The sequence below is a fragment of the Austrofundulus limnaeus genome, unplaced genomic scaffold (genome assembly GCF_001266775.1).
Source record: "Austrofundulus limnaeus strain Quisiro unplaced genomic scaffold, Austrofundulus_limnaeus-1.0 Scaffold4, whole genome shotgun sequence".
NCBI classification, from domain to species: Eukaryota; Metazoa; Chordata; class Actinopteri; order Cyprinodontiformes; family Rivulidae; genus Austrofundulus; species Austrofundulus limnaeus.
The window spans coordinates 4578892-4605407 of NW_013952406.1; the positions used below are offsets into that span (position 1 = coordinate 4578892).

Here is a 26516-nt window from a genome sequence, read left to right on the forward strand (position 1 = left end):
GATTTACCAAAGTACATGAACCAGATTTTGATAAGTCGTGAGAAAAGAAGTAAGCAGAGCCATGCTTATAATTTGAGGTGTTTTTATTGATGTTTCAGGCAGCTCTTGAACAGGACATGGCTGTAGGATGACAGGTGGCTGCTGCGCGTCTCGCAGGGCTCTGAAACTCCAGGTTAGTGGTACTGTCGGCCCAGAGCGGAGACAACCACAGCCAGGAACTTCTGCCAGGCCTCCTGGAAACCAGCGGTGAAGACGCTGGGGCCAAACTTGGCAGCCACAACCACTGAGATGCACTCAGCCAGAAGCTGCACGAGATCACAAAGGTTTCATGAATAAAGTTGTCTTTGATGAAACAAAGCCCTGCGCGTCCCGCGGAGCACGATGACCTACCCTGAAGTTGTCGGGATCCACGTGGAGCTTCTCGGAGTGCATCACGCTCAGCTTGGCGTAGGCGTTCTTGATGTTGTCCATGTTCTTCACGGCGGTCTCCAGTCCACCCATCACTACTTTCCCGTGAGCGGCCACTTTGGGGTTTCCGGCGATGGCGGCGGGGGTGGAGAGGTCTCCAAAAGTCCCGAAGTACCTCTGGGTCCAGGGGAACACAACCAGAAGCCTAGAAACAAAACAAGAACCCTTTTTTCTCTAAATGATAGGGAACTAATGATGATAAAAGGATGACCTGGACTGAGCTGGCGGGTTACCTGGTCAGGGCCTGGGGTCCGATCTCTCCCACATCGATGTTGGACCACAGGGTGGTGATGGCGGTGCGCTCGGCGTCTGTCCACTCGACCATGATGAAGGCGTGAAAGGCTCCTGTGACTTCTCTCAAACAAGTTCGCTGATCAAAGATCTGAGTGTAAAAGCGCCTTGATGAAGCCGCTATTTATTGATGAGCGCGCGCTCCGTCCCGCAGCCGAGCAGGCGTCTGATTGGACGGTGCGCTCTTGCCAAAAAAGTGACGTCTAGCAGAGCGCGCGGTGCGTGCGCGACTTGGCACCGGTTATTGCCACTTAATTGTGTTATCTCTATCTAACAGCAGGTGCTTCATCTTTATACTGACTTTCATGTTGTTTTTATTTCATTTCTTCATTTTTGATTGATTATGGAACAGTTTTTACTTTGTTTCTATTTATTTTATTCTTTAAATCTTATTTTGTCGTTCTGTGAGCACACCCTTAGTTTAGTGTTTTACTAATAAAGTGAGTAAGATGTGCTTTTTATGTATGTTTCAGCCAAGTGTGTGATGAGTTTGGTGCACTCTTCAATTTTATTATTATTAGTTTTAATTCTAATGCTCTTCCATTATGCAAGGTTTGTTGATAAATAGGCAAAAATAAAATAAATAAATATGTTATATTGCTTTTAATTGTTTTTGTATATTAAAATAATCAATTTGGACTTTTATTTTGGTAAATCAAGAGTATTGTTTATAAAAGCAAAAAAATATTTCACCCAAAATCACAAATAAATTACATTTTCTGGTAAAAAAAACAAAACAAAACACTGAAAACAGTTTGTTGACTAATTTTGCAAAAAGTCTCACGCAGCACTTTTCTGCAGCCTGCGTAAGATTTACGTGATATCAGAGGAGGGGCGACTTTTATCAAACCGAATTGGCAAAGACTTTTGGCAGACTTGTTATCAGTGGTTCGGCGAGGGTTCGATACGAAGGCGTGGCCCCGTTTGGTTTGATATAAAGACAGCATGACAAACCCACCTCAGCAGCATTTTAAACCAACTTCTCTTCCACTTTGCTCGCTGACATCTAACAGGCAGCCATGAGTCTCAGTGACAAAGACAAGGCCCTGGTGAAGGCCATCTGGGCCAAGGCCGAGGGCAAGGCCGCAGAGCTGGGTGCTGAAGCCTTGGGCAGGTAAGCAGGATGCTCTGCACACCCATCTGCATGTGATGTTTGAGCTCGTTTTCTTTTTTTTTTTTTAATTTGTCTTCCTCATTCAGGATGCTGGTTGCCTACCCGCAGACCAAGACCTACTTCTCTCACTGGGGAGATCTGAGCCCAGGCTCTGCTAAAGTGAAGAAGCATGGTGCCGTCATCATGGGAGCCGTGGGACAAGCTGTCAAGAACATCGATAACCTCGTGGGTCACTTGAGCGGCCTCAGTGAGCTGCATGCCTTCAAGCTCCGGGTGGATCCTGCCAACTTCAAGGTACTGAAACTTTTCTGACAAATGAGTCATTGAGTCGTTTTTTCCCCCCCTGCTTCTCATGGGTGTTTAGGCTCTCCTTAATGACCTCTTTGATTTTCACAGATCCTGGGCCACAACATCATCCTGGTCTTGGCCATGTACTTCCCCGCAGAGTTCACCCCCGAGGTCCACATCGCTGTGGATAAGTTCCTGCAGAATGTGGCCCTGGGACTGTCTGAGAAGTACCGCTAAACTCCCACCGGCCCAGAAGCTCTGACTGAGAACCAGAAGCATCCCAAAACCAGCAGCCTTTCAAATATGTGGAGGCCTGTTCAATAAAAATAAATTTCAAGATATCCAAAGTGTTTTCTTTTCTTTTCTTTCTTATCAAAGAATAACTTAAGAAAGAGCTTAATGGATCTCTATATTAACAGCAGTTTAAAAAGTGTTTAAAGAGGTTTAAGGATAATAAGCAAACATAGCTACTTTAAAAAGCAGTCAAACATACATTTTTTGAAAGTTTCTAAGGTTGTAAACTAAAATAATGTAATGTAATAAAAGCTTTCCATAAATTTCCAGCAATAAAATATAATTGATCTAACAAAATCAAGCATAATATATAGTTAAAATACTTTTCTGCTTGCTTTTACTTKAATACATTTCCACCAGTGAACACKGTGACCCTGAAAGGAAGAAGCAGGTAAAACAAAAGATGGAAGGAWGTTTTATGATCTAAAAACACATTTAAATAAGTACACTTTTATTAAAAATGCAGCTTTAACACTTTGAATAAATCTTTGGGAGAAAAAGTCAAAAGGATCCCTACAGATGGTCTTAGTTCAACACCAAACTGGTCATAAAGTTCTGGCTGATCTGTGTATTTAGTCAATGAGCAGGAGCAGGGTCTCTGCTGCTGCTGCCCTCTGGTATTCAAGCAGCTCAGGTTCAAAGATCAGAAAACCTGCAGCGCCCCCTTCTGGTGACTTAAAAGAATGCAAGACAAGAATTGTTGCGCAAGATGTAAATGATTCTGTATTTGACAATAAAATAAAACGTTGTCTTAAACTATTTATACAAACACACTTAGATAAAAGATCAYATTTCTATTTCCACTTGAAAAAAGTTAAACAGTGCTGCAGATAATTGGTGTCTGCCAGAGTTGTAAAGCAACTAAGGACAAATACTTTGTTACTGTACTTAAGTAGAAAATTTGGTTATCTGTACTTTACTTGAGTAATTATTTTTCAGCCTACTTTTTACTTCTACTCCTTACATTTTTACACAATTATCTGTACTTTCTACTCATTACAGTTTTTTAAAAAAAGGTAATAAGTAGAAAGTCATTTCTCCTATTTCATTTCAGCTTGTTATTGTTTAAAAAATACTATCCTGAAAAACTGTGGCTCCTAGTTAGTGAATTAAATCGTGGTTGGATGAGAAGTATAAATATATACCATTCTGATACTGTATTTAGTTTGTACATAATCCATCAAAGCTGCACACCTTTAGAAAAATATTTTTTGAAGAGGTCCCCTCCCAATAAATGTATTTTGGAAAATCTAACCATTCATTTTTACTCAGTACTTTTACTTTTATTACTTAAGTATATTTTATRTCAGAAATTTACTTTTGATACTTCAGTATAAAATAAATCAGATACTTTAAGACTTTTACTAAAGTAATATTCTTATAGGAGACTTTAACTTTTACCAAAGTAGTTTTATGATAAGATCCTTGTAGTTTTACTCAAGTATCACTTTCAAGTACTTTATACAACACTAGTTTCTGCTGCAGAGACACATGTTGTTGATCATGAAGACAATGGCTGCGTTTGGGTATTTATTCTAGTAATTTCAAATGCTTCTGTGTTCCTCATAATTCAATATATAACTGTAAAATAAATTCACAATCAGTTGTAACTGATGATATTTCTGTGAGACACAACAACAAAGAGAATAAACAAATAGACTGAAAGTGTGAAAAGTTACCAACTTTTTACAGGTTTTATTATGAATCTGGGTTTCCAACTGGTCTTCATCATTATTTTTGTTTATTATATATCCTCACACATGTGGGTCTACTAACGCACAAGTGCAAATATCACAAAAACACATATTCCAATTGGTTTTATGTGAAATCATTTTAAACAATGAAGACACCAGGAAGTGATCTTAGTCTTGCTTTATTTTGGTTCACTTACTTTGTGTCGTGCTCCTTACACATATTTCCTTTATATTAAAGTTCCTGTTTGCTTATTTTTAGATATTTTGATCACGGAGCTCTCCGAGGTGCTGAATGATGTTGTTTCAACAATATGTGGACAAAACCAGCAAGGGGTCAGCACCTTGGAGAGCGACCCACCACCCCTAACAAGGGCTAAATAGAATAAAATATAATAAAAACTTTTATTATTTTAGTGGAGGCAACAACTTTTATGCAATAAAAGTACATTCTCTCCATCAGGACTTACTCTTTTTGATGCTTTACTTAAACTTTAGTTAAAAAAAAAACAGCTAAAATAGTTTGCTTTTTTATTGAGTTCACTCGTGGTTAATAAATTAAAAATAGGACAAAGGATGAGTTTTACTGCTTTGAAAAATAAAAAGAAGGCAGGGATAATTTTGTTTCTCTCAAAGGAATAAGGTATAGAAAAGGTATTAAATTAAACAGGAAACATCAGCTTTGTACTTTGGGTTTATTGATCGAGCTCAGAGTCATCTCATGCTTGCCGCCCCTCCTCCAGCTCTTCATCTGTATTTCTCAGACAGAGCCAGAGCCACCGCTGCCAGGAACTTGTCCATGGACACGTGGACCTCGGGGGTGAAGTCAGTTGGGTACTGGATGGCCAAAACTACCAGAATGTTGTGGGCGAGGATCTGGAAATCAACACAAAATCAAATTCATTACTCCATCTCAAATTTGAACAGACCTGAAGAGGACCTGTTGCTCCAGAAGCATTTCGTTCAAACTCTGAATGTTCACCTTGAAGTTGGCAGGATCCACTCTCAGGGTGAAGGCGTGCAGCTCGCTCAGGTTGAAGAGACCCGCAGTCAGATTGTCGATTTTGCTCACGGCCTCACCAACCCCACCCATGATTGTGGCTCCATGCTTCGCCACCGGAGCGGAGCCGGGGCTCAGGTCCTTCCAGTGGGCGAAGTAGGTCTTGGTCTGAGGGTACACCACCAGCATCCTGAGTGGGAACACCTCAGTTAGGATGGGAATGAACGTTATACGCAACAAACTGCTCAAAGCAGGAGATGTGGATGACGTTTACCTGCCCAGAGCATCTCTGCCGATGTCCCCCGCCTTGGGAGCGATCTTGGCCCAGAAGGCTTTGACGGTGTCCTTGTCCTTCGCAGAGAGACTAGTCATCTTGTTAAGTTTGGTACCGTGACGGGCGAGAGAACAGAGGGTTTTATGCCCGTGACAGAACCCAGACACGCCCAGAACCTCCCATAAGATAAGTGATGAGAGGAGGGGCTCAGGTGATCAGCAGAGATAAACAAAAACTGCAAACAGCTTGAAACCATTAAATCCCAAATTAAAAACACAGAATCTGTCAAACAAATCAGACTGAATTAAATGTTGATCTCATTGGGCTTGAAGTAAATGAACATGATTTAAACTGTTTCTCATTTTTCTGTAAAATGTACAGAGAATTCCTTCAGCAGGTCCTACGATTAAATAAATGTACAAGTAAAATGAGCTAAGCAAAACAATCCTTTTTGTTTAAATCATGTTGCCTACAAAAACTTAAAAACGAGATCTTTCAGCAAATCTAATTTTGACTTTTTATATATTTAATATATATTTATATAAATACAGCTATCAGTATTTGTTACAACTCTTTAAAGCAACCAGGATAATRTGAGATACAACAGCATTTAATTCCCTTTGGGATTAATAAAGTATTATTGAATTGAGTGGAACTGAATATTTAAAAAAACTGCTATAAACAAGTTTATGTTAAAGTACCTGCATGTACGGTTTGTTAGGTTTCATTGATGCAAACACAGACAGAACTCTGGTTTTATCTCAACAGATTTAAAAATCTAAGCTCCACAATCAGGTTTAATTATTAGATTTATTTGGAAGTCTTCCAAWACGCCTCATTAAGTCACTTTCTGCATTTGATGCCAGAAAAGTGTCATGTCTCAAATTCTTATCTAATCCCCTCCAGCAGCTGTGGGGCGGACCCCCCACATGGTGAACTGATAAGGCTTCAGCTGCAGATAATGCTGCATTTCTGAAATCCTGCTCAGAACTGAACCAGCAGGTTCAAAACTAGTTTAAAAAGCCATAAATGGAATAACGAGCACAAGCTCAAATGTTGTCTTGTGTTGCCGACAGGTTAGAGTGAAGGATTGTTGTGTTGTTTTTCAAATCAGAAAACCAGAATGTCTCTTATCGCTACGTTTTGTCCTAAAAACATGAAATTTAGTGTCTTTATTACAAACATTAAAAGTAGCGTAACATAGAGGTGTAGATTTGGGCTTAATTTATCACATTTTTACTGAAAAAGTGGCATTTATCAAACATTTTACATTGAAACTTTAGTTTTTTTTATTCTGCACTTACAGTAAATTGCTTCTTAATGTTTTAACATAAAAATAATTTTAGATGTGTTCAGGGGCAGTATTAAACAGGACGTGAGCCCCAACAAGAGCTAATTTTGGGGTCCCGGTGACATTATTGTTTTTAATCACGTATGTGAATTTTAATTTTAAATGGTGTCAGGAAAGGTTTATATGAATTTGGCTAGTTTGTCTTCAGATTTGGGTCCATTTAAAGGAAAGTGGGTGCAGTTTTTGATTAAATAGTGCAGCTAAAAAAAAAAACATACACATTTTGTGTTGATTGACAGCCATCAAACACAACCTGCACCATGAAGTCCAGTCAAAGCACCGATCCGGTGTTTTATCTCATCAACTCCTCCCAGAAGACAGCAGCTGTCTGCAGGCACCAGCTGCTGCTGAGAGGGTGTTTTTCTCAGAGATTGTGTCCGGTGCAAACCTGCTGCTGCATTGTTTTTTTTTTTTTTTTTGGAAAAACAAGAAATAATGTCAAAATAAAGACAGCTTCTAAAAAAGTTCGACTGGTTTTTGCTGTTATTTTTAGTGCCACTGGGAGACGTTGAGTCTGCTGTTCAGGGATTCAAAAGCTGCTCTAACATCCTCCTCAATACTGCTCTGGCTGCTCAGTTTTTATGGCAGAATTTGCACATTTCTTCCACATATTTCAAAACTGCCCGACATTTGACCCCAAACAAATGCAAGAGAAAACATGTGGTCCACATTTAATAACTGTTTTCTAAAATGCACATATTAGACACACAGTCCAGAGTTTTACATAAATCATCAGAAAAACAAACTACAGAGCTGTGCTGTTACATAAAATAGGTGTGAGATTAAAAATTTTACATGTAGAAAAAAGATAGGTACTTAAATTAAAAACTTCAAAGTTTATCAAAAGTTTCATCACTGAAAAGTGACTATGAAAAACGTGACAAAATCTTTAAAAAGTAACAGACATTTTGACATCGATAGCCTACGCACTTCTGTTCAAGGACTTAGATTTTCAGCATAGTATTTCGGAGTTTAAAATGACATTATTTTAATATTCGTATCTTACATAAACTTTTAAGACTAACTTACTCGTTCCCTGACAAATCTAGCTTCCCAGTCTTGTAAAATTTTTTACAAACACACGTAGCAAAACACAAATACAATTCGATCTTTCCTTCCCGCCAACAAAAAAATAAAAAATTAAAATACCTTCGTGTCTATAAATACAAAAAACTCTAATATTGCAGAAAATAATTTCCCTACTTCTTCACACTGATCCCAGATCTGTGTCACTGAACTGTGAAGTCTCAGAGCTCTGGGAAATAAACAAGATTTTGGTTAAATTTCCAACATGTGGTCAAAACAAGGATTTGTTTTTTTAAAATTTTTTAATTAAATTACTCACTGCCTGGGAGGTAAAAATCATAAAACTTTGAGGTCCTGGATAAAAAGAACAATAGAAAAATACTCTGGCAGAAATAAATCTAGTGTATAAACACAGACATGCTGTTGAGGCGGTGTTATTGTTTAGTAGCACCAATGGGCCAGTTGATGCAAGGACACTTATCTATGAGAGGATTGGCTTCTGTTATTCCGAACGGCAGTAATTATCACACATAATGATGCTACAGTGAAATACATGTTAGGATGAAAACAATGTAGAATAATAATCATCAGTATGGTAAAATTTGGTAAACAGTTTTGACAAACAGTGCAGACAGGTGAAATGTTACATCAGATGGATGATTACACAGACTTATTCATCACACTACACACTTTCCTTCACAAGTAAGCTTTCAAAAAAGACAACTGTGCACTAAAAACTAACATGTGACAAAATGATTAAAAAAAAACGTTGAATATTCAGCTCATTAAAATGTACCGAAATCATTCAGGGTGAAAACATTCCCAGAAACAAACTCRTGGTTTTGGTTTTAAATTACATGGATGAAGAAAAAATGGGTGAAAAAAAAGGGGGTTCTGAGCTGCAGGAGTCTGGTTCATTTCAGTTCACCAGAAGGTGGAGACGAACCCAAGAGTGGAGACTTTGGAGAAACCTACGAAAAAGTAACACAAAATAATGTCAGCTGATAACTATAATGTCAAATAACAAATAATGTCTCAAGTCAAGACAGGCAACTGTTTCGTCAAGTGCCAAGTCTGAAACTTGGAATTTCAAGTCCTTTTGCATCTTTTTTTTTAAACAATGCAGCAATTATATGTTAAATGTAAATCTTCAAACATTGGACAAAGTTGTTGGTCCATCTCCACCTGTGATTTCACTTCTTGCAAGTTTTGCATGTTGCACTTAATTTTTGTTGAGTTTTTCATAGTTTATGTACCCGAGAGAAATTAACTCTTGGGAGTTTTTTTTCTTTTTTTCTGTTTTTTTTTAAATCTAGTTAATTTGATTGGCTGTGCTGCAGCTAGAGGGACTGTTTTTGTCTGTTAATAAGGAACGAGTGAAATGAAATAATGGGGAACACTTTATAATGTTTTAAACTTTTGATTTTGTGTAAAATATCAAGTATTTTAAAGTAAACAAGTTCAATTCAAGTCCCAAGTCATTGGTGTAAAAGGTGCAGGTCAAGTCACAAGTCATAATATTAATGACTCGAGTCCTCACCTCTGGTTTGTCCCATAACAAACACAGATTTATACATAAAGCCATGGATCCTGACAGATACTTATAAGAGCAGTGATATAATCTAATTGTAGTCGTTTAATTCACTGTAAAATTTCCAGGTAAGATAAACAAGCAGAATAAAAAATTAAGACAGACCAACTTTGTCTTGTAAAAAAACATTTTCTTGTAAAAAAAAACTTGTAAAAAAAACTTGAAGAAAAAAAAAACAAAACAAAAAATAAACTTGTAAAAAAACATTTTGTAAAAAAAACATTGAACATTTTCATTTTTGCATATTTTGAAAATATTTCTGACAATAGAATAACATTCAAGTTATTTGATTGCTGTAGTAGATACTACAGCCTTATCAGAAAATGATAAAAAAATTACATAAAATAATGATAATGCTGAATATCTTAATCTTCATATTTTATATAGAATTGTTGTAATATTGCATAATAGTTATCCCTATTTGACATTTGAATTTTAAATAAAGCATTAAATTATTAGTGCAGATAGTGATTTATACTTTCTCTATGAGCATATTTGTTCTCATAAATTTCTATAAATGTTCGAGCTGACAGAGGAAGGCTAGTTTTGTCAAAGCTACGTTTCTGTTTCTGTTGACTCCCTGACAGAGTGCTGTGTTAACTGTATTTTGCAGTACTCACAGGAGACGGGGGCTTGGCGAAGTTGAGATGAGCGTACAGAAGAACGGCGATGTCGTTTTGGCTGGCCTCCAGGGCGATGGACAGAGCAGTGCTGCCGTCCTGCAGGACACAGCGACACGAATCAGGTGAGACGACGGGCACCAGCCGGATTTAGAATACTGACAGGTGGACAAGAGACGCTTACGTTGTCGGTGAGAGTCGCGTCGCAGCCCGGGACAGAAAGAAGCTGGCGAACAATGTCCACGTGACCGTGCTCACAGGCGCACATGAGCGCCGTGGAGCCGTCGTCATCACGTACGTTGACCTGGGCGCCGCAGGACAGCAGCGCCCGAACCATGTCCCCTCGACCATGACTCACTGCGAGCATCAGAGCTGTCTGCCCGGCCTGTGAACACATGGCAATAAAGTTTTTACTTCTACAGCCATAAAAACTGAAACAACACTTATTTAAAGGGATCAACGAGGAGAAGGTAGAAACGACTCAGCCTACAACTGAAAATATGAATGGAGGACAACAGAGCTGCTTCATGGAAGAAGAACCTCAGCTTAGCCTGTTAGCTTTCGCGCTAGCGCTGATACTATACTGCCTTATATGTATTAGCTCGGCACTAGCGCGACAAAMAAGCTAAACTGAGGTCCTCCATCTATATTTTCAGTTGCAGACTGAGTCATTTTTGTGTTCCCCTCTCTGTCATGTGGATGGAGGACCTCAGTGACGAGAGGAGAATGTGTAGCGCTGAGCTAATACATATATATGGTGACAGCGTCGGGGCTAACGCTAAAGCTAACAGGCTAAGCTGAGGTTCTTCTTCCATGAAGCAGCTCTGTTGTCCTCCATCCATATTTTCAGTTACAGGCTGAGTCATTTCTACCTTCTCCTCTCTGTCAACGCTCTCTGGTTTCATTTAAAAGAGACGATCGTCAGATTTTGTCCAAGATTAACCTTCAGGGTGGATATAGCTCGCTAGCAGTCTCTCACCGAAAACCTATTCACGTCATCATTTACCCAGAATGCTTTGCGTGTAAATAAAATGGCCCTGTCCATGTAATATATTTTTAAACTTTTAGTTTAAAAATGATAAAAACTGAACATCCTACAGTACTTTTATGGTCTTTATTTTACAGTTAAAATATATGTTTATTAAATAAAGTCTAATGTTACAACTAATCGTGGATCCCTTTAAGAAACCTCTGTGTACAGAGATGCAACAGAATATTATATATAAAGTATTTTTCTTGTCCAGGAGTTTTGTTCACATCTGAGATGCAGTGAAACCTAACGAGCAGTAGAGGGCGCACCTGGCTGGCCTTGGCGTTGACGTCCCCGGTGCGCAGCAGCTGCAGGACGGTCTGAAGGTCGCTGTCAGAGTGGAAGGCGGCCAGAGCYGTCAGCATGATGGCCGTGTAGCCCGCCTTGTTCTGCTTGTCAGCGTTACACAGACCTGTCAGGTGACGAGGACAATCAGGGTGACAGGTGATACAGCAGCATCAGGGATGTCCAAGACAGATTTATTTTAGAGCCTCGCAAGAGACTGTGGTTAATGCAGTCAATCATATCAAGAAAAATCACAGATTTTATTCACTATAACAAAATAATAACTTCATATAATCCATTCTTTAGCTTTTAGCTAGCGTGTGCATTAGCTTTGTAATTTATCTTCAGATCTCCTGATATTTTTGAACAATCCCGAGGAGCTCACCCGTGTCCAGCAGAAGTTTCACCACCGGGAAGTTAGAGTGAGAAACGGTGTAGTGGAGAGCTGTGTTCCCGTTGCCGTCCGCCATGTTGATCACAAACTCCAGCAGCTGAGGGGAGATGGAGGCGAAGGCGTCCATGTAAGCCTTGACAACAGCTGTGTCGGCCGCTTTGTGGCAGGACACACGCAGCCACTCCTGCAGCACGGTGGTGTAGGCCGCCCTCTGAGGTCGGACACAATGAGGWCACTCAGAGCAAACAAACACTTAGACTGCTGGACAAACAGAAACTCAGCTCTGTCCTGAACTCATGAGAAAGCAAATCAAAGCAAAAACAGGATTTGTTGGAACTAGGGCTGCACGATATTAGAAAAAAACATGACATCGCATTTTTTTCTAACCTTGATGAACAAACATATTGCGATATGAAAAAATACAGCACTTTTCAACAGATGACTTGAATAACATCCTGCGCTGAAGCTTCACTGATCTTACCTCTTTATTTATGCAYGTTACAAGTATGTTTATTGTCTGTATTTGACTTAKTCTKATCTTTYATTGTGTTGGGACCTGAGTGCATGTTGCAAATGTGAAYTGCGTTTTACCACCTAACACGTTTCCTCTGTGTCTATCTTAGATTCCATTTCCGTCACACTATGTTACCTCTTTTCCTCCAGTTCTTTATGATTTTTGCTCATCTTCCTCATTTTTGTCAAGATCCTTTTCATCTTCCTCCATAACTCGAGAATTAACAGACATTTCTCCAAAAAAAAAAAGTTGCCGTTGTTCCAGAAGTTTCACAACTAAGTGAAAGTTTTAACTTCGTGGCATGAAGCAGCCTGCTTTCATCGGCATAAGCGACCCGTCAAAATAAAAGCCTTTTACACGCGACTGCAGTTTGATTTAATTTTCCTGCCACATCACAGGACCTGCAATGTAACTATTACGCACACAGACACTGAGATTTATTTATTTATTTATCGTTATTTAACCAGGTAAGTCCCGTTGAGGTCGCAGATTGGGCCTGAAGGCAATCTATTGCACATGTTTTTAGGGGTGGGGGAAACCGGAGTACCTGGAGAAAACCCACACAAGCACGAGGAGAACATGCAAACTTCGCACAGAAAGACTCCAGGTCCGAACTGGGGATCGAACCCAGGACCTACTTGCTGTGAGGCGTCGGTGCTAACCACTGAGCCATCGTGCCTGATGACGATGCTCAGAGGATATATTGTGCAGCTCTGGTTCAACAAAAATATTATTTGGCTTTTCAGCACTTTTTGGAAGAGGGTTCTARAGCTTRGAGATGCWACAAGTAGTTTTTTGGAATTCCTAGAAAGAGTTATGTTCTGAATTAGATCAAGTACGTACTGCKCCTTGTTGGCTGAAGGCATTTGGTTCCCCCATGGCTTTCTGCAGGGAATACAGAGCTGACATGAAGCTTTCGCTCAGCTCCAATCTACACAGACAACAAGCAAAAACAACAACAGTCAGTCACATAGATTTAATCCTCACGAGCAGACTGGTAGCTGTGAGTTTATTTACCGAACTTGTTTGGAAGTTGCATCTGCTGGCTTGGACTCTGGCTGACAGGAGGGGGCAGGTGTGTCTTGTTTGGCCGTTTCAGAGGTAACAGAGGGTTTAATGGAGTTCTGAGCAGGTGTGGACTCGGTGTTTGGTGATGTGGAAGTGATCTCTTGGGTGACGGTGTGCTTTTCTGATAACTGCTCAACAGTTACTTTAGAGGCAGAATCCTCCTCTGGACATGGAGGGGTTGAGGTGGCATCTGAGGCACATTTTTGCACAACAGTGTCTGTCGCTGGTGACGGAGGATCTCTCTCTGACTGTCTGGAGTCKACAGTTGTGGAATGGTTGGGACGGTGCTGTGAGTCTGGACGTTTGGCTGCAGGTTGCTGAGGTACACCGCTGCTTTCTTCTTGGGGCAGGACTGCGTGCTGGTGCTGGATGGAAAGTTCTGGTAGTTTTTCTCTGGCTTCATGATATTCACTGGAGTCACTGCCTTCATCTGAGCTCTCACTGCTGCTGTCATCTGATGAGCTGGACTCATAACTGTAAAACAATTACTCCTTTTAARCATTTCATGCAATCAGAACATGCAAGAYTAGACAATATTGCATGAGATAATGTTATTTTCAAGGTTAGTCCATGCACTAACCCTCCGTTGACTCCAATGAACTGCAGGTTTTTCTTTGTCGTGGGAGAGCCTGGTTCACCTTCTGCTTTCCGCTTCATAATTGATCTTAATGAGGACTGAGGAGACGAGGCTAAAAAAAGAACACCATTAATCAAACACCAAGTGGAAAACCTGGGCTGTGTAGAACAAAAAATAAATAAAAACATAATAATAATAATAATAATAATAATAATAATAATAATAAATGCCAGATCTTTGTATATAAGGAGAATGATAAAATCTAGCATTCTGAAGAAATATGGAGAAGCATAAGTAAAGAAGGGGCAGATATGATAAGATTTATTCTTCTTCTGCTGCCTTTTATTTTTTTATTTTATTTTGATTGCATGTTTTTTGTTCTTTGTTCTGTGTATTGTTACAAATAAAATGAATACATTTCTAAATAAATAAATAAATAAAATAGGACACTGGTGGAGAACTCAGTCCACGTACCTGCTTGTGGCTGTCTGTGCTCGCTGGCTGTTTGTGTCTCTTCTTTGGAATGCACCGGACCGATCTGATTACCAGATGCTACAACAATGGCAGGATTGGCAACCGGCACCGAGGTWGACAACCCGCTTTTCAGGACGTCGCGTACCTGCTTGGAGCTGACTGCRATCGGCAACTCGACTGGACCTTCTAAGAGTTGGGAAAAAACGAAACTTTTACAAAGAAATGCAGTAAAATAGACACTGTGGTGAAAATAAAATCTGCTGAAATACAATAAACTTAGTTTTCCATGCTAAAGTTGGTGGTAGTTTTGTATTAGATTCAACATATTTCTTTGATTTTGCACATTTTGTTTTAATCTCTAATACTCAACAGAAACGATGCTTTATATGTTTTACAAAATGTTTTAATGTTTGGATAAAGATTGTGTTTAAACAAGTAACTGTGCATTTTGTCCTACTTCACCAGCAAAGTTCTGACCTTCATTTTGTCCTTTGTGGGGTCCCTCCGTTACTCCCCCCGCTGGTTGAGGTGAGGGGGAGCTGCAGCTCTCTGCTTGGAGCAGCGTGCCCACCTCCACCACTGTGGGTTTCTCCAGCGTGTACACCTGGACCCCCACAGTCCTGTGCTGCCTCTGATGTGGCTGCTGCGTGAAGCTGACCAGAGTGTGCAGGCTGCTGCCCTGTGGCTCCTGCCACCCCACGCTGGTTGCTATTACTGGATGCTCTGCCTGAGGGCCCGTTTGGGCCACTGAGCCCTGCCGCTGCGCAGCCTGCAGCTCCTGCATTGTCCTCTTCAACTTGCCCTCGAGCTGACCCACTTGATCTTTGAGAGTCTCTGTTTCAGACAGTAGACCCAGATCTTCCTCCCGAACCCAGACCCCCACGTCATGGCTGCCCCTACAGTCCTCTGGTCCCACTCCAACGGTGCGTACTTCCCTCTTTGCATCGGGTCGGGCTCCACCRACGATCACTGTGTCCTCAATCTCGCAGCCCGAGTCTTGCTTGGAGGCTTCAGCTATGCTCGGAGACACGGGCTCGGCTGTTTTGTTGCTAATTTTAACTCCAGTGCTTACATCTTCTTCAGGAATGTCGATGTAGAGCTCCCCACGGGTGCGACCTCGGCTGAAACCCAGAGTGTGGCCAAGAAACTTCTGGCTCTTTAGCTGGACGCTGAGCTGCCGTTTCTCCTCCTGCAGCACAGAGATTTTCACCTGCAGCACAGGGATGGTCTTCACCTGCTCCTCAAGCTCCTTTATCTTCCTGAGAGCCGCCGCCATCTGCTCTCTGACGTGCTGCAAGTGGGCGGGAGTYGGAGTCACGGGCGTGGAGAGGCCAGAGCTGATGGGAGTAAAGGACCCCCCTCCACCCTGAGCCCGGTTGAAGCTGTGCGYGCTGCTGATGGAGGTGTTGGAGCCCACTACACTGCTGTGCATGCTGCCTAGGTTGGAGAATCGCCGCCCTTCTTTCTCTTCCTCCAGCTTCCTGCGAGCGTCTAAAAGGGTTTTCTCCACCCGCGCCGTGCTAAAACTGGGCCTCTGTGACGTGTGGTAGCCCGGGGCGCAGTAAGAGTATGAGGAATGCCGGCTGTCCACGCTGGCGTTAGAGCACAGAGACTCTGTGGAGGTCCACCAGGAGCCGGCGTAGCCGTATCCACGGGGCAGCGAGCCGTAGCGTGGGCGACGYTGCACAGGCACCTTCTTGATTGTGTTCCCCTTTTCTATGTCGTTGACATATTTGAGGAAGTCCAGGTCCAGACGGTAGCCATAGGGGGTCTCCACTGAGTAGGGCGCCTCCTGCTCTTTGGTGTGCATGGACGGAGGAGCAGGCGGGTTGAGTTTCCCTGCGGGGGAAGGAAATCAACTTTAAACAAACGGAAATCAGTGTCTAATCGTTGGTTCAGACTTCAGAAAACAGCAGAATCTCTTGGTTTCTACGTATTTGTGTGTGTGTTCTGAAACATTTACCAAATGAAGCACTAAATGGATTGTAGTTCAGTCTATGAGGTCTTCTTTTAATATCAACTGTGCGTCAGAGTAAACCTTAACCAAACTGATCTATTATCTATATGCATTCTACTGACTAAATGTAATAAAATGGCTGATTAAGACTATAAATTCTGACAGTATAAATAGAAAAAAACATCAACTTAAACATTTTCCAGTAGTAAAAATAAGTTTTTATTCCAAAAATGAGATGCTCCATTTTTTATTAGTTTATTTTCTGTCACGTTTGTTTCTTGGATGCCATTTATATTTGTACATATGTTTTTTTAAACATCCATAATAATATAATCCTGAGCCAACCTGCTCCTTTGTTTCCATGATTTGTTCAGACTACTTGTTTTGTTTTATGTTGACTTTATAATTATTATTGTGAGTACGGTAAATTAAACACAAGTGGTACCTGGGAAACCGGGGTCCATGTGCAACACTTGAGCCATGATGAGCCTGTGGCTGCCTCTGCGTCACACTAATCCTCCCACCTGTTGGAAAACATGGGTTTAAAATAAAAATAAGCATGAAACATTCATAAAAACTCATTTTCTTTCACCAGGACCAAGTTAAGGCCTGACATCATCTATAGTACGTCAATACAACTAGTGAGTCATCTGCATTCTGTATCATATCAGATTAAGCCTAAAAATTCTTACATTTTTTATATTGTTATTTTTTACTGTACAATGATTTGGGACAAATTTACTTTTTTCTTTTACTAACCCCCCGTTCTGTATTTTTACCCACTCATTTTCTGAAGCGTAGCAGCTTGTGTGTCTGCTTCAGTTCGCAGCAGAGAAAGAGAGTTGCAGGGGAAAGTTTCCTGGCAGCTGATTCCAGGACAGAGGTTTGCCAGTTGCAGCCTTATTAGGAATCATCCGTGCACGCTTACTTCACTTCTCAATTTAAAGTTTGCAGACAGTCTCTGCTCCCTCTCCCCCAATCGCTTTTTTAAAAATATCTTCCACTTCAGTTATTTTTCTTCTAGCCCTGATTTTTTTTACGGTTTTCCTTTTTAAATCAGCTGATAATCAGGAGTTGTTTTGTTTTTATCCCATCAGCTTGTTKTCTAATCCATTACAAACAACATAGTGATAAAATATCAACTTTATAGGATTTATTTCAAAGTAATGCATTAAAAACAAACAAAATTGACTTTTTTCCACAGAAAGCAACATGTTGGCAGCAACAGCATGAATCCCTTTTTTCCCCAGTTGCTCAGAGTTTGTGTCTTCTTGGAAAAGATTAACTTTCTAGGTCACTGCTTTGTGGGAACAGGGGATGTAATGTTTAAGCCATCAACAGCATAGGTTGATTATAATTATAATACTATAGCTTTAAAAGGAGCTGGGATCACAAGTTCAAGTTAAAAGCGGCTTTTTCTTAAAGCATATGTAATCTGATTGAGTATGAGGCCATTTCTTGTTTCTTCTTCTCCCCCCGTCTCTGTCTTGTGACCATAACTGGTGCTTGCTCRTTTGTGAAAAGTAGGGCACTTGGAAACACTGACTAAACTGATTTGGTATTTTTTGAAGTGCTGCTGTGTTCAGTTCAATTTCTCTGAGTGAAAACTCTTATCTGTACTCTTTCATCGCCTTTCTGTAACAAGGTGACCACACACTACAGAGCTGTGAAAACCCTACGTGTTCACACACAGTATTCCCATTGAACGAGGACATTTAAAGCCCTGCCCAACCCATCCATCAAATGCAGGGAAGGATCACATAGTTAGATAGGGCATGAGGAATTTATTCAACGGCCCAGATATAAACTATTACTCAACCTTACATACAGACGCAAATATATTTGTTGTTACTCTTTTATTAAATAAGAAAAACCCACAGAGGTCAGCAAATTAGCTTAAAATTGACAAATGTTTAAAAAAATGAGCAAAAATCAAATAATTTGGAAAAGGAAGTTTTGAACTCTGAGGCACCTGTCGACAGGTGCCGATTAGAGGGGATTATAAATTAATTGATTGCAGTGTTTGACTCAAAAAGTTGTGCAGCAAATTTTTAATTTAAAAAGGACCTTCTTGGTTGAGGCAAATTTCATTATACTGAAAAAATACCTTGTGTGATTTACTTGATAAAATCCTCATTAGTTTTAAATTAAAGTTGTATTTATAGTAATTTCCTTACATAAATGACTTGTAATTCTAAATTAACTGAGTAACAATTACTTAGTAAATTGATAACTTAGGCTGTGTCCAAAACGGTGGGCCGGGTCCTCCGAAGGCCAAACTCGTCGGCCGCATACGTCACAGCGCCGCGACGAAGGCCGTCCTAAACTGAAGACTCCTCCGATGCAGCCGACAAATGTGTCTTTCCTTTGGCCCGAATCAAAGGACTGGTCCAATGGATCCTTCCCGGCCCACCATATCCCACAATGCATTGCGGGCCGACCAGAAGTTTTTATATGCTAGTATGCCGTTTTGGACACAGCCTACATTGTAGAGAAATTCTTGAATCTCCTGTGGTAGCCATGTGCTGCCTAAACACTTGCTGGTACAAAGCTCCTCCCTGGAGCTCAGTCCCCAGCTGAGCTCCCGCCCTCGATGTATTGTTGTGAAGACGTGCTGAAGTGGGAGTGTCGGAAATGGTAGGAGGTTCTTAAAGAGACAGGCCAATTTCAAAGCTATAATGCAAAGTCTAATTTATTTTTGATATATATATAGCATTTTTATTACAACTGAAGTTAACAGGTACTTGATTGTGGTATATAATTCAATTGTATGCCTGGAAAATACACAATACCCCCCACCCCCACAAATAATGACAAGTAAATCATAGCTGATACTACAGCAGCTATGATTTAATGTGCTAGTGTTACGAGGATTTTATCTAGTAAATCCTACAAGTTTTTTTCAGTGTAATCTATTTTTTTAACAAAGCAGTGTCTGATTTTCATTAGTTGGTTTTCAGTCAGTGTTTTAATATTACTTACCAGTTTCAAGTTATTTCAGTGACCATTGTGGGGTTTTTGTTTCTTTAATGTAAGGGTACAARCAAATTTATCCACATCTGTAAATACTACAAACTACAGCAGGCTGTAGAGTAAAAAAAGATGGATAGTTGATTTTAAATATCATAGTGAAACATCAAAAGTTAAAAGGAATTTTGGCTCCCAGCCATCACCCTTCAGTCTGAGTGTCTGTTTGTCTTCAGTGTTAAATGTCAAACTGATTACGTGTTGCATGTTGTAGTGCGGCGTCGGTATGGCTAAATGTGTGAGAAAGTGACACAGAGGAGTGTTTGGAAGTGCCACAGTGTGTGTGACAGAGAAGCTGAGTGTGAGAGTTTGTGGGCAGGAGGGCGGAGGACAGAAAGAGGACAGTTGATGAGATATAATTAGAGTCGGTAGTTTAGTAACCAAACATCCTATCCAGACACAAAGGCTGCTGTCCACTCAGTTTCTYTCGACTCCACAAAGTGTTTTTTTTCTCCTCCTTCCCCTTCAATTCACATCTTCACATTCTTATTTGTTTCGGCTTTAAATGTTTTTTTGGAAAGCGCTTTTTCTCCCCCAAAATGCCCACGCCACCCGGCCTTTGCATCTGCCTTTCCATCAGTGGCTAGCTGGATGTTTCAGATGTGTGTACATATTCCCATGAGTGTCTGCTGAGGAGGAGGAGGAGGAGGAGGAGGAGTGTCTGACCTTCTTCCCTCTTTCTTACACAGAGTTCCTTTGAAACGGCACTTGAACAGAAACCAGTGTTCGCCTTTCCCCCTGCAACATACTACCATTGTCCAAACAACTCACTCTGGCCATTTTCAACCAGGACAACCCCCTCAATCCCCACCTTCTACAACTTCATACCAAACTAAAGGAAGCTAGTAGCGCTTGGTCTACTCCCTCCATCTCTGCTATTAAGATTAAGCTGGCCCTCAGGGGGGGGAAGATGCAGGTCATCCAGCACAAATTACATGTCTGGTATGTCCTGTAGGATGTCACATCACGTAGTGGTTTTGTCATTCTATTATACGAATTGTTTTTTTTTTTTATTTACTTACAAGTAAACTCAAGCATTGCATCTTAAGGTTTGAAATCCTGGTTTGATTTACAGCAAGTATAAACATTCTTGCTCTTTGGTGTGTCAGAGGATCGAGACCACCCTCGGGACTCGTTCAGGATGCCTGGATGCGTTTTGAACTCGGCTCTCCGAAGTTTATCAGACTCGCTGCCTCGCCTTATGATTATTGCCATTACAGGGGATTAAAGTCGAGCGTTCCCCAAAACATGTAATTGAAAGCCGAGTATGCCTCGGAGGAATGCATATCGCCTGCCACCTTTCATGTCCGACTTTTAGATCACCTCATGCTGAGAAATGATGACGTCGGAGTCATTTTGGTCAACCTTGAAATGAACATTTTGTGCAATTTGGTGCAGTTTCTTGAAATGTCTCAGCTACTACCACATCAAATTTAGACAATTTAATTCAAATTTAGTACAATTGACTCTTTTTTGCCTAAGGTTAGCTGCGATTYTCATTGTGAATCGGACAGACTGTTGACAGGCAATAAAAATCCCATTTTCCCATACCAAGGAACGATCTTTACGGAATTTTCTGCTGCCTTTCTGGTTTTGGTGGCGTCTACTTTGCTATAGCTCAGGGATGGTTTGTGACTTAGGAAAAGAGGGCTTTAATTTCTGCTTCATACCAGCTGCTTGCGCTGTGAGGATGGGCTGTCTCCTCCTCAGGCTCCTCGCTCCTCTTTCCTTTTACAGTCAGCACCTGTGGGGAAACAAGGAAGGGAAGCTGAACGTTGGCTGCCACTGCTTCTACTGTAGCAGTTTAAAAGCGAGGAAAACAAAAATAAGGGCACTATCTGGACTTAGTCATCATGAGGCGTGCATTAAATGCCATTAAAAGGTGAGCGGAAGTGTTGACACAGGACATAAAACAGGCTTATTTTGACAGGTTACAAAATAGTGGCCCCCCATGAGACTTTAAACACAAGCTGCAAAGCCAGAAAAAGCGTTCCAAAACATTCCGGTGGTTTCGACCAAGGAGGCGGATGTGAAGAATGTACCCTCATGAGATGCCACTCACTCCACCTCATGGATGATCCATGTTTGCGTTCTCCTCTCCCGGCTCTCTGGAACTCTTCCCCGCCACCCTGCTCCTCCCTCCGGCTCAGGGCGCTATAATCAATTCAAGGCCAGGAGTGGGAGTCGCCCTCCCACGTGATTGGGCAATGCCCGCTGTATTCTTGTGACTTAACGCTCCCAAATCCCGTGGCACAGCAACATTACCCTCCCGTTTGGTGGGAAAAGTGATCACTGGTTTGAAAGCATTCCCTCCTTTAACTGCCGGTGACAGCGTCTGCTAAGTCTCAGACTTCGGCGGCTCAGACCCAGAAAACCCGAGGTCAACTTTTCTTTCTTGCCTGAAATATTCTCGGTCACGTGTGTGACCTTTGCCTAGTATCATAACAGGACCTGTTGTTGCCCAGTCCATTGTTTAATAGTGTTGTCAGCCAGTGCCACTGAGGGTGGAGGGGGGCAGATCTTCGACAAAGAGCCATTCATCCAGGCCCCGGCTCCACAGCTGGTTCTAATAGAAAGCAAAGGAGGGGCATCTCAGAGACAGGGAGGCTGAGAGGAACACAAAGCGGACGAGTGTGCGGCGAAGAAATCGGCCTCAAAACAAACAAACATTTAATGAAGTGCTGTTGTGAACCCGCACGCTGAACGAAAGTGGAAATAAAACAAGCAGAATCTGAACCGCTGTCAAGCTGAACCGGGGATCCCCATCTGTAGAAACTGGTTATTTGTGGCTCTGTTTTGGAAAGATCCTGAAAAAAAAACTACATCCCAAACTGAACAGAAACCTATTTATTACATAAATTTAAGAAATAATGTTATTCCCAAACTACAGGATGGAATGATATAAATTCTATGCAGATATTTCACTTTATAACCCCTGCATTGGCACAGATACCAAATAGTTGAGTAAGGAAAATACTAAAGGATACAGAGGAGCCTAACCAAACTCCCATGGCCTCCCACACCACACATGAAAACACACAGATCCTCCAACACGTCAACACTGTCTGAGGCCTGGAGACTCCCACAGACCAACAAACACAGCTGTACCTATTAAATTGATTTATTTAGTTAAGGGCGCAAATTATATCAGATGTAGCTGTTTTTAATTTTATTTGGATAAAACATCAGCCACAGCCTGCTGAGAAAAAAAAAATCACATTTTTCAAATGGTCAAAAGGTCTCACATCAGTTTATGTGCCGGCGTCAGCGAGCTCATTTTTGGTTGCTAAACTGAGATAAAGGTTTGAGATGTGCTGAAGAAAGGGTTACAGGAAGGGGATTTTCATCTCTGGGCTCCCCAAGGACACAAAAATAAACCAGTCACTTCCTCCCAGCCCAGGAGAAAGAGTAACAAGGAGGGAAGCACAAACGAGAAGAGAGAGAAACAAAAAAAAAGGGGAGCGGGAGAGCAGAGGGGGGACGTTAAACAGTGCAACATGTGAGGGAAGGTGGGAGAGAACGTATGGGGATGTGAAGGGGGAAAAATGGGAGGGGAAAGAAAAAACTTAATGCTACTTTAGATGGAAACTTCCAAAATGAGAAGAACTTGTCAGGTTTGAGATTTRGACTCCAGCAACTCCTGCTGCTGAGGTGTGTTTTAGATGAAGAGAATTAAAACATCCTAAAAAGACTGCAAAGAAGTAAATAAAGCACATASCCTTAAAAGGCTCCACACTGCAGACTGCATCATTTGTTTATTTTAAACCTCTAAAACAGACTGTTGGTAGAAAAAGCACACAATGTGCAACACATTGAACTAAAAAAAAAAAAAAAGAAAACCTTTGACCACTAAAAAAGCCTGAGTATAGATGTTCACCAGACTTAAAAGTGACTGAAAAGGACATAGATGCAGTTTAAGAGATTTCTTCGTTTTCGTCAAATCTCTGCTGCTTCTGGGCTTAAACATCCTGCTACCCTTAGGTCAAAATGACCCGTGAGGCCTGAGTTTCAGGGAGAGAGGRTGGCTAAAGTAACAGAATAGAGTTAGTCTTACTTGACAGTAAAGGTCCTTAACTGTACTAAAGCCAGATGATCTCATATTAACGTGGTATTAGTCTGTTTTAGTGCATTCTAAAGGGACGTGTGGTTTTTGACTAATGTGGTCTTTAAATTCAGGACAGTGAAATTATAACCCAATGGGATGCTCATGACTGTCTGCCCTCCTGAAAAAAAAAGAAAGTCCTGTTTTTTACATTAAAGAGGGATGGTGTAGAAGAGCCGACTGGGCTTCAGCCGTCTGGTGGTAGCACGAGTCAAGCCAAAAGGAGGGGCTGGTCGGCTCACATTACTCCTGGAACAGGAGCAGAGTAAATACCCGCCAGTCTGCTATTGGTCATTGTGCTGACCTCCAACAGGAAACTGAGCAAGGGTGGGGCTGAGCGGCAAGGAGCAGCACCGGAAAAAAGATACACACCAAAAGAAAAATGCATTTGGGAGTAAATTCCTGAGCAGCTGTGGAGGTGGGGATTAGGGCCGACGCAGAGCAGAGAGGCAGCGTCTGGAGGAGAAGAGAAGACAAGAGGACGTCCAAAACAGCAGCRAGACGAAGCCAGAGACCAGTCAGAGCAAAGCTGGGGTTTAAAGATCCCATCAGCGTGCGTCGTGGTGCCGAGCAGAAGACGTAAACTTCCTGCAGTGAAGCCATTAAGTGGTTTCTGCTCAAGGATCGCATCAATTACTTCCTGATTTGAAAAGATTTGCCAATGAAGACACTCAGAACATGAAAACAAMAAGCGAGGGCAGGAAAATATCCACACGCTCACTGAGCGGACAGAACGACCCATCTGGCTTCTYTAAGTCATTAATGCATTAAAAGAGATCACAGATAATTCAGGAAGATAATCAGCTACTATGTATAAGATTAACAAAAACAGATCTACCCATATGCTCACTATAAACCTCACCGCACTAGTTTCATTAAGAGCAGTAGCCGTATTAACTTACTGTCTTTTCTGCATCAGCATTCATCAATACTGACTTATCCTAAGCTTAGAAACTAATCAGCTCATGCACAAGAACATCTTATCAAACAGCTTGAAGAACTTCTAAAGTGACAACATGAATAATTCAGTTAGGCTTAAAAAGAGTCAAATTTAACTTTAGTTAAAGTAGCTTATTTCAATTATTCTGATCCGATTCGACTCATTTACTCATCTGAACGTGAATGTTTTCAAGACAAACTCATTTAATTATTTGCAGGATCAGCAGTTTAGAATAAAAGCAAATGGAAAAATGGTAATTCTGTTTTTGCCCATGTATAACATTTTACTGTAAAACTTAAAGAAATTAATCATAAAATGATCAACTTTTGGAGTCAATTCAATTCAAAATGGCCACAACATATTAGGAAATATAAAAATAGTTATAACTGAATGATTTTTTACAAATATAGAGCTAAGATTCAGGATTCAGTGTAGTAGTAGCTGCGTGTCATCTGTAATTTGTGTTCACAAACTCCGCTAACGGTCCGTAACTTTACGTAAAATTTCGTAAACTTTCATAAAATTTCATAAGCGGCGTGCGGATGACTATATTATTTTTTGAAGCCAGAGGAAGACACAAAGAACAAATTTGAATAGAGGAGGTGGGAAGCGATTTTATAGCTTCAGCAGCTGTTGTGTTTTTTTTAAACATTCGTAAATTTCACTGTGTGTGTGTGTGTGTGTGTGTGTGGGAGGGGCTAAGTGTTGATGCCCTCTTCCAAAATCCTACCTAAAAGCCAGTCCGCAACATTTACTCTCAGCACTAGACATTTGCTTAAAACTTCGGCATTAACTGTTTATTAATGTGAAAGTTATGATTTTTCCTTCAGGGACTGCTTTAATTTGTTTGTGTTATTTCTCTAGTTTGTTTTAAAGCTGATAAAAATTAATTTAGAGTGAAGTTTCTAACAGGTTGTGGGTTTTTATGGGTCAAACACTGAACGTATGATCAAACCCAACCTGACTGTCTGGATATAAACTTAAAAAAAGGTCAATTAGCCACATTTTACACATCTTACGCTTCTTTATAGTGACGGAACATAAACAACAATGATGATGTGTGTTGTTTAAGTTAATAAGTTATCCCATAAAACTGTTCAGAGATGCTAATCTGTAATGAACCGCAGGACAGTGTGACAGACTATATTATAGGTCCAGGGTGTAATTTCATTAGTCTCACTAAAGCATTTAAAAGCCCAGCGTGTGGCCATGCTGTGCAAATGGGGTTTATGGCTCTGCATTCCAACACAGCACCCCTGGGTCCGAACCCTGTAACGAGACAATCACATTCCAGCTTGGACAAAACAAAAAAAGATGAAAATAACTCAAAAAAGGAACAAAGATSCTGAGAACTCAATTGTCACGATTATTGCCGTAGTTCTCACCAGCTCTCCTGGAGATGCGTTATTTTGCCGACAACGAAACCTTGTTTTTTATGAGTTAAACTGTAAAATATTTGTTTTAACAAATGCACATTTAACTGAACAGAAATATGAGGACTGTGGGGAAGCCTGCTCAGCCCGAGTGCCACACAGCTGCTACAAGCTACTCCCTGTTAGGTGATTTAATACATCCAGAAAGTCATTATACAACAGCAGGACAGTGGCGTGTTGTGTGATGTAGTGTAACAGGCTGATGACTACACCCCCACATCCTGCCAAGTTCTGCATGTCCTTCATAACAACAGCATCTGACGTGTTTTCTGGCAAACCCATATAATGCACCACAGAGTCTGCATCACGAACCATCACGTCTCGTACAAAGATGGGTTGTTAGTGTTCTCAAGGAACCGCATTAAGCCACAAATAAGTAGTTTCACTTGTGTCATTAGGCATTTTTAAGGGTGTTTGTCTGTTAGCAAAATATCTCATGAACGACACATTTCAATGAAACTCTCAGAAAGTAATTATTGGATGCATCTACAGCGCAGGCCATCATAGCTTATCAGCTTATCACAGAGCCTTGATGTCCTTTTCAGGGGTGCCACCGAGCCATTGGTTCAGATATGTTGACGACACCTGGGTTCAAATTAAAGCCCAGGAAGTCCAACATTTCACTGATCACATCAACTCTGTGGATGAATATATTAAGTTCACATGAGAGGATGTAAAAAAATGGCAGGTTGGCGTTCCTGGATTGC

The 26516-nt window shown here is 41.0% G+C and overlaps 4 protein-coding genes across 5 annotated transcripts in view; 1 reads left to right on the forward strand and 3 right to left on the reverse strand.

The window, feature by feature from the left end:
• Nucleotides 1–65: 65 nt before the first annotated feature.
• LOC106528929 (hemoglobin subunit beta-A) lies at nucleotides 66–855 on the reverse strand. The gene is made up of 3 exons (XM_014024220.1): nucleotides 702–855; nucleotides 391–613; nucleotides 66–305 (listed from the first exon to the last, which is right to left on the reverse strand). Exons 1-3 carry the CDS (start codon nucleotides 791–793, stop codon nucleotides 174–176), a joined length of 447 nt encoding a protein of 148 aa, XP_013879674.1. The 5' UTR covers nucleotides 794–855; the 3' UTR covers nucleotides 66–173.
• Nucleotides 856–1741: 886 nt separating this feature from the next.
• On the forward strand, nucleotides 1742–2502 carry LOC106528938 (hemoglobin subunit alpha). The gene is made up of 3 exons (XM_014024231.1): nucleotides 1742–1873; nucleotides 1960–2167; nucleotides 2270–2502. The coding sequence occupies exons 1-3, from the start codon at nucleotides 1779–1781 to the stop codon at nucleotides 2396–2398; spliced, it is 432 nt and encodes a 143-aa protein (XP_013879685.1). The 5' UTR covers nucleotides 1742–1778; the 3' UTR covers nucleotides 2399–2502.
• A 2320-nt stretch (nucleotides 2503–4822) lies between these two features.
• On the reverse strand, nucleotides 4823–5533 carry LOC106528963 (hemoglobin embryonic subunit alpha). Its single transcript, XM_014024258.1, has 3 exons — nucleotides 5421–5533; nucleotides 5129–5336; nucleotides 4823–5022 (listed from the first exon to the last, which is right to left on the reverse strand). The coding sequence occupies exons 1-3, from the start codon at nucleotides 5516–5518 to the stop codon at nucleotides 4894–4896; spliced, it is 435 nt and encodes a 144-aa protein (XP_013879712.1). The 5' UTR covers nucleotides 5519–5533; the 3' UTR covers nucleotides 4823–4893.
• Nucleotides 5534–7426: 1893 nt separating this feature from the next.
• Nucleotides 7427–26516, reverse strand: part of kank2 (KN motif and ankyrin repeat domains 2) — a 19742-nt gene continuing 652 nt past the window's right edge. The window contains exons 2-13 of one of the 2 annotated variants that reach the window (XM_014024242.1): nucleotides 21005–21078; nucleotides 16753–16831; nucleotides 14828–16189; nucleotides 14351–14536; nucleotides 13880–13988; nucleotides 13249–13773; nucleotides 13075–13162; nucleotides 11709–11928; nucleotides 11308–11450; nucleotides 10193–10393; nucleotides 10009–10107; nucleotides 7427–8768 (exon numbers count right to left, since the gene is read on the reverse strand). In XM_014024242.1, the coding sequence (XP_013879696.1) occupies nucleotides 8712–8768; nucleotides 10009–10107; nucleotides 10193–10393; nucleotides 11308–11450; nucleotides 11709–11928; nucleotides 13075–13162; nucleotides 13249–13773; nucleotides 13880–13988; nucleotides 14351–14536; nucleotides 14828–16189; nucleotides 16753–16789 (3027 nt within the window). In that variant the 5' untranslated portion in view covers nucleotides 16790–16831; nucleotides 21005–21078 and the 3' untranslated portion in view covers nucleotides 7427–8711. The remainder of the gene's footprint in view (nucleotides 8769–10008; nucleotides 10108–10192; nucleotides 10394–11307; nucleotides 11451–11708; nucleotides 11929–13074; nucleotides 13163–13248; nucleotides 13774–13879; nucleotides 13989–14350; nucleotides 14537–14827; nucleotides 16190–16752; nucleotides 16832–21004; nucleotides 21079–26516) is intronic. The other variant, XM_014024248.1, reaches the window with a different exon arrangement.

Excerpts from the sequence above, each read along its gene's own strand:
- LOC106528938 (XM_014024231.1), top strand. The coding sequence starts at position 1,779 with ATGAGTCTCAGTGACAAAGACAAGGCCCTGGTGAAGGCCATCTGGGCC. Across the intron at positions 1,874-1,959 it reads GGTGCTGAAGCCTTGGGCAG|GATGCTGGTTGCCTACCCGC; the intron begins GTAAGCAGGATG and ends TTCCTCATTCAG. Across the intron at positions 2,168-2,269 it reads TGGATCCTGCCAACTTCAAG|ATCCTGGGCCACAACATCAT; the intron begins GTACTGAAACTT and ends TGATTTTCACAG.
- LOC106528929 (XM_014024220.1), bottom strand. The coding sequence starts at position 793 with ATGGTCGAGTGGACAGACGCCGAGCGCACCGCCATCACCACCCTGTGG. Across the intron at positions 614-701 it reads GGACCCCAGGCCCTGACCAG|GCTTCTGGTTGTGTTCCCCT; the intron begins GTAACCCGCCAG and ends TTTTGTTTCTAG. Across the intron at positions 306-390 it reads TGGATCCCGACAACTTCAGG|CTTCTGGCTGAGTGCATCTC; the intron begins GTAGGTCATCGT and ends GATCTCGTGCAG.
- LOC106528963 (XM_014024258.1), bottom strand. The coding sequence starts at position 5,518 with ATGACTAGTCTCTCTGCGAAGGACAAGGACACCGTCAAAGCCTTCTGG. Across the intron at positions 5,337-5,420 it reads GGCAGAGATGCTCTGGGCAG|GATGCTGGTGGTGTACCCTC; the intron begins GTAAACGTCATC and ends GTTCCCACTCAG. Across the intron at positions 5,023-5,128 it reads TGGATCCTGCCAACTTCAAG|ATCCTCGCCCACAACATTCT; the intron begins GTGAACATTCAG and ends GTTGATTTCCAG.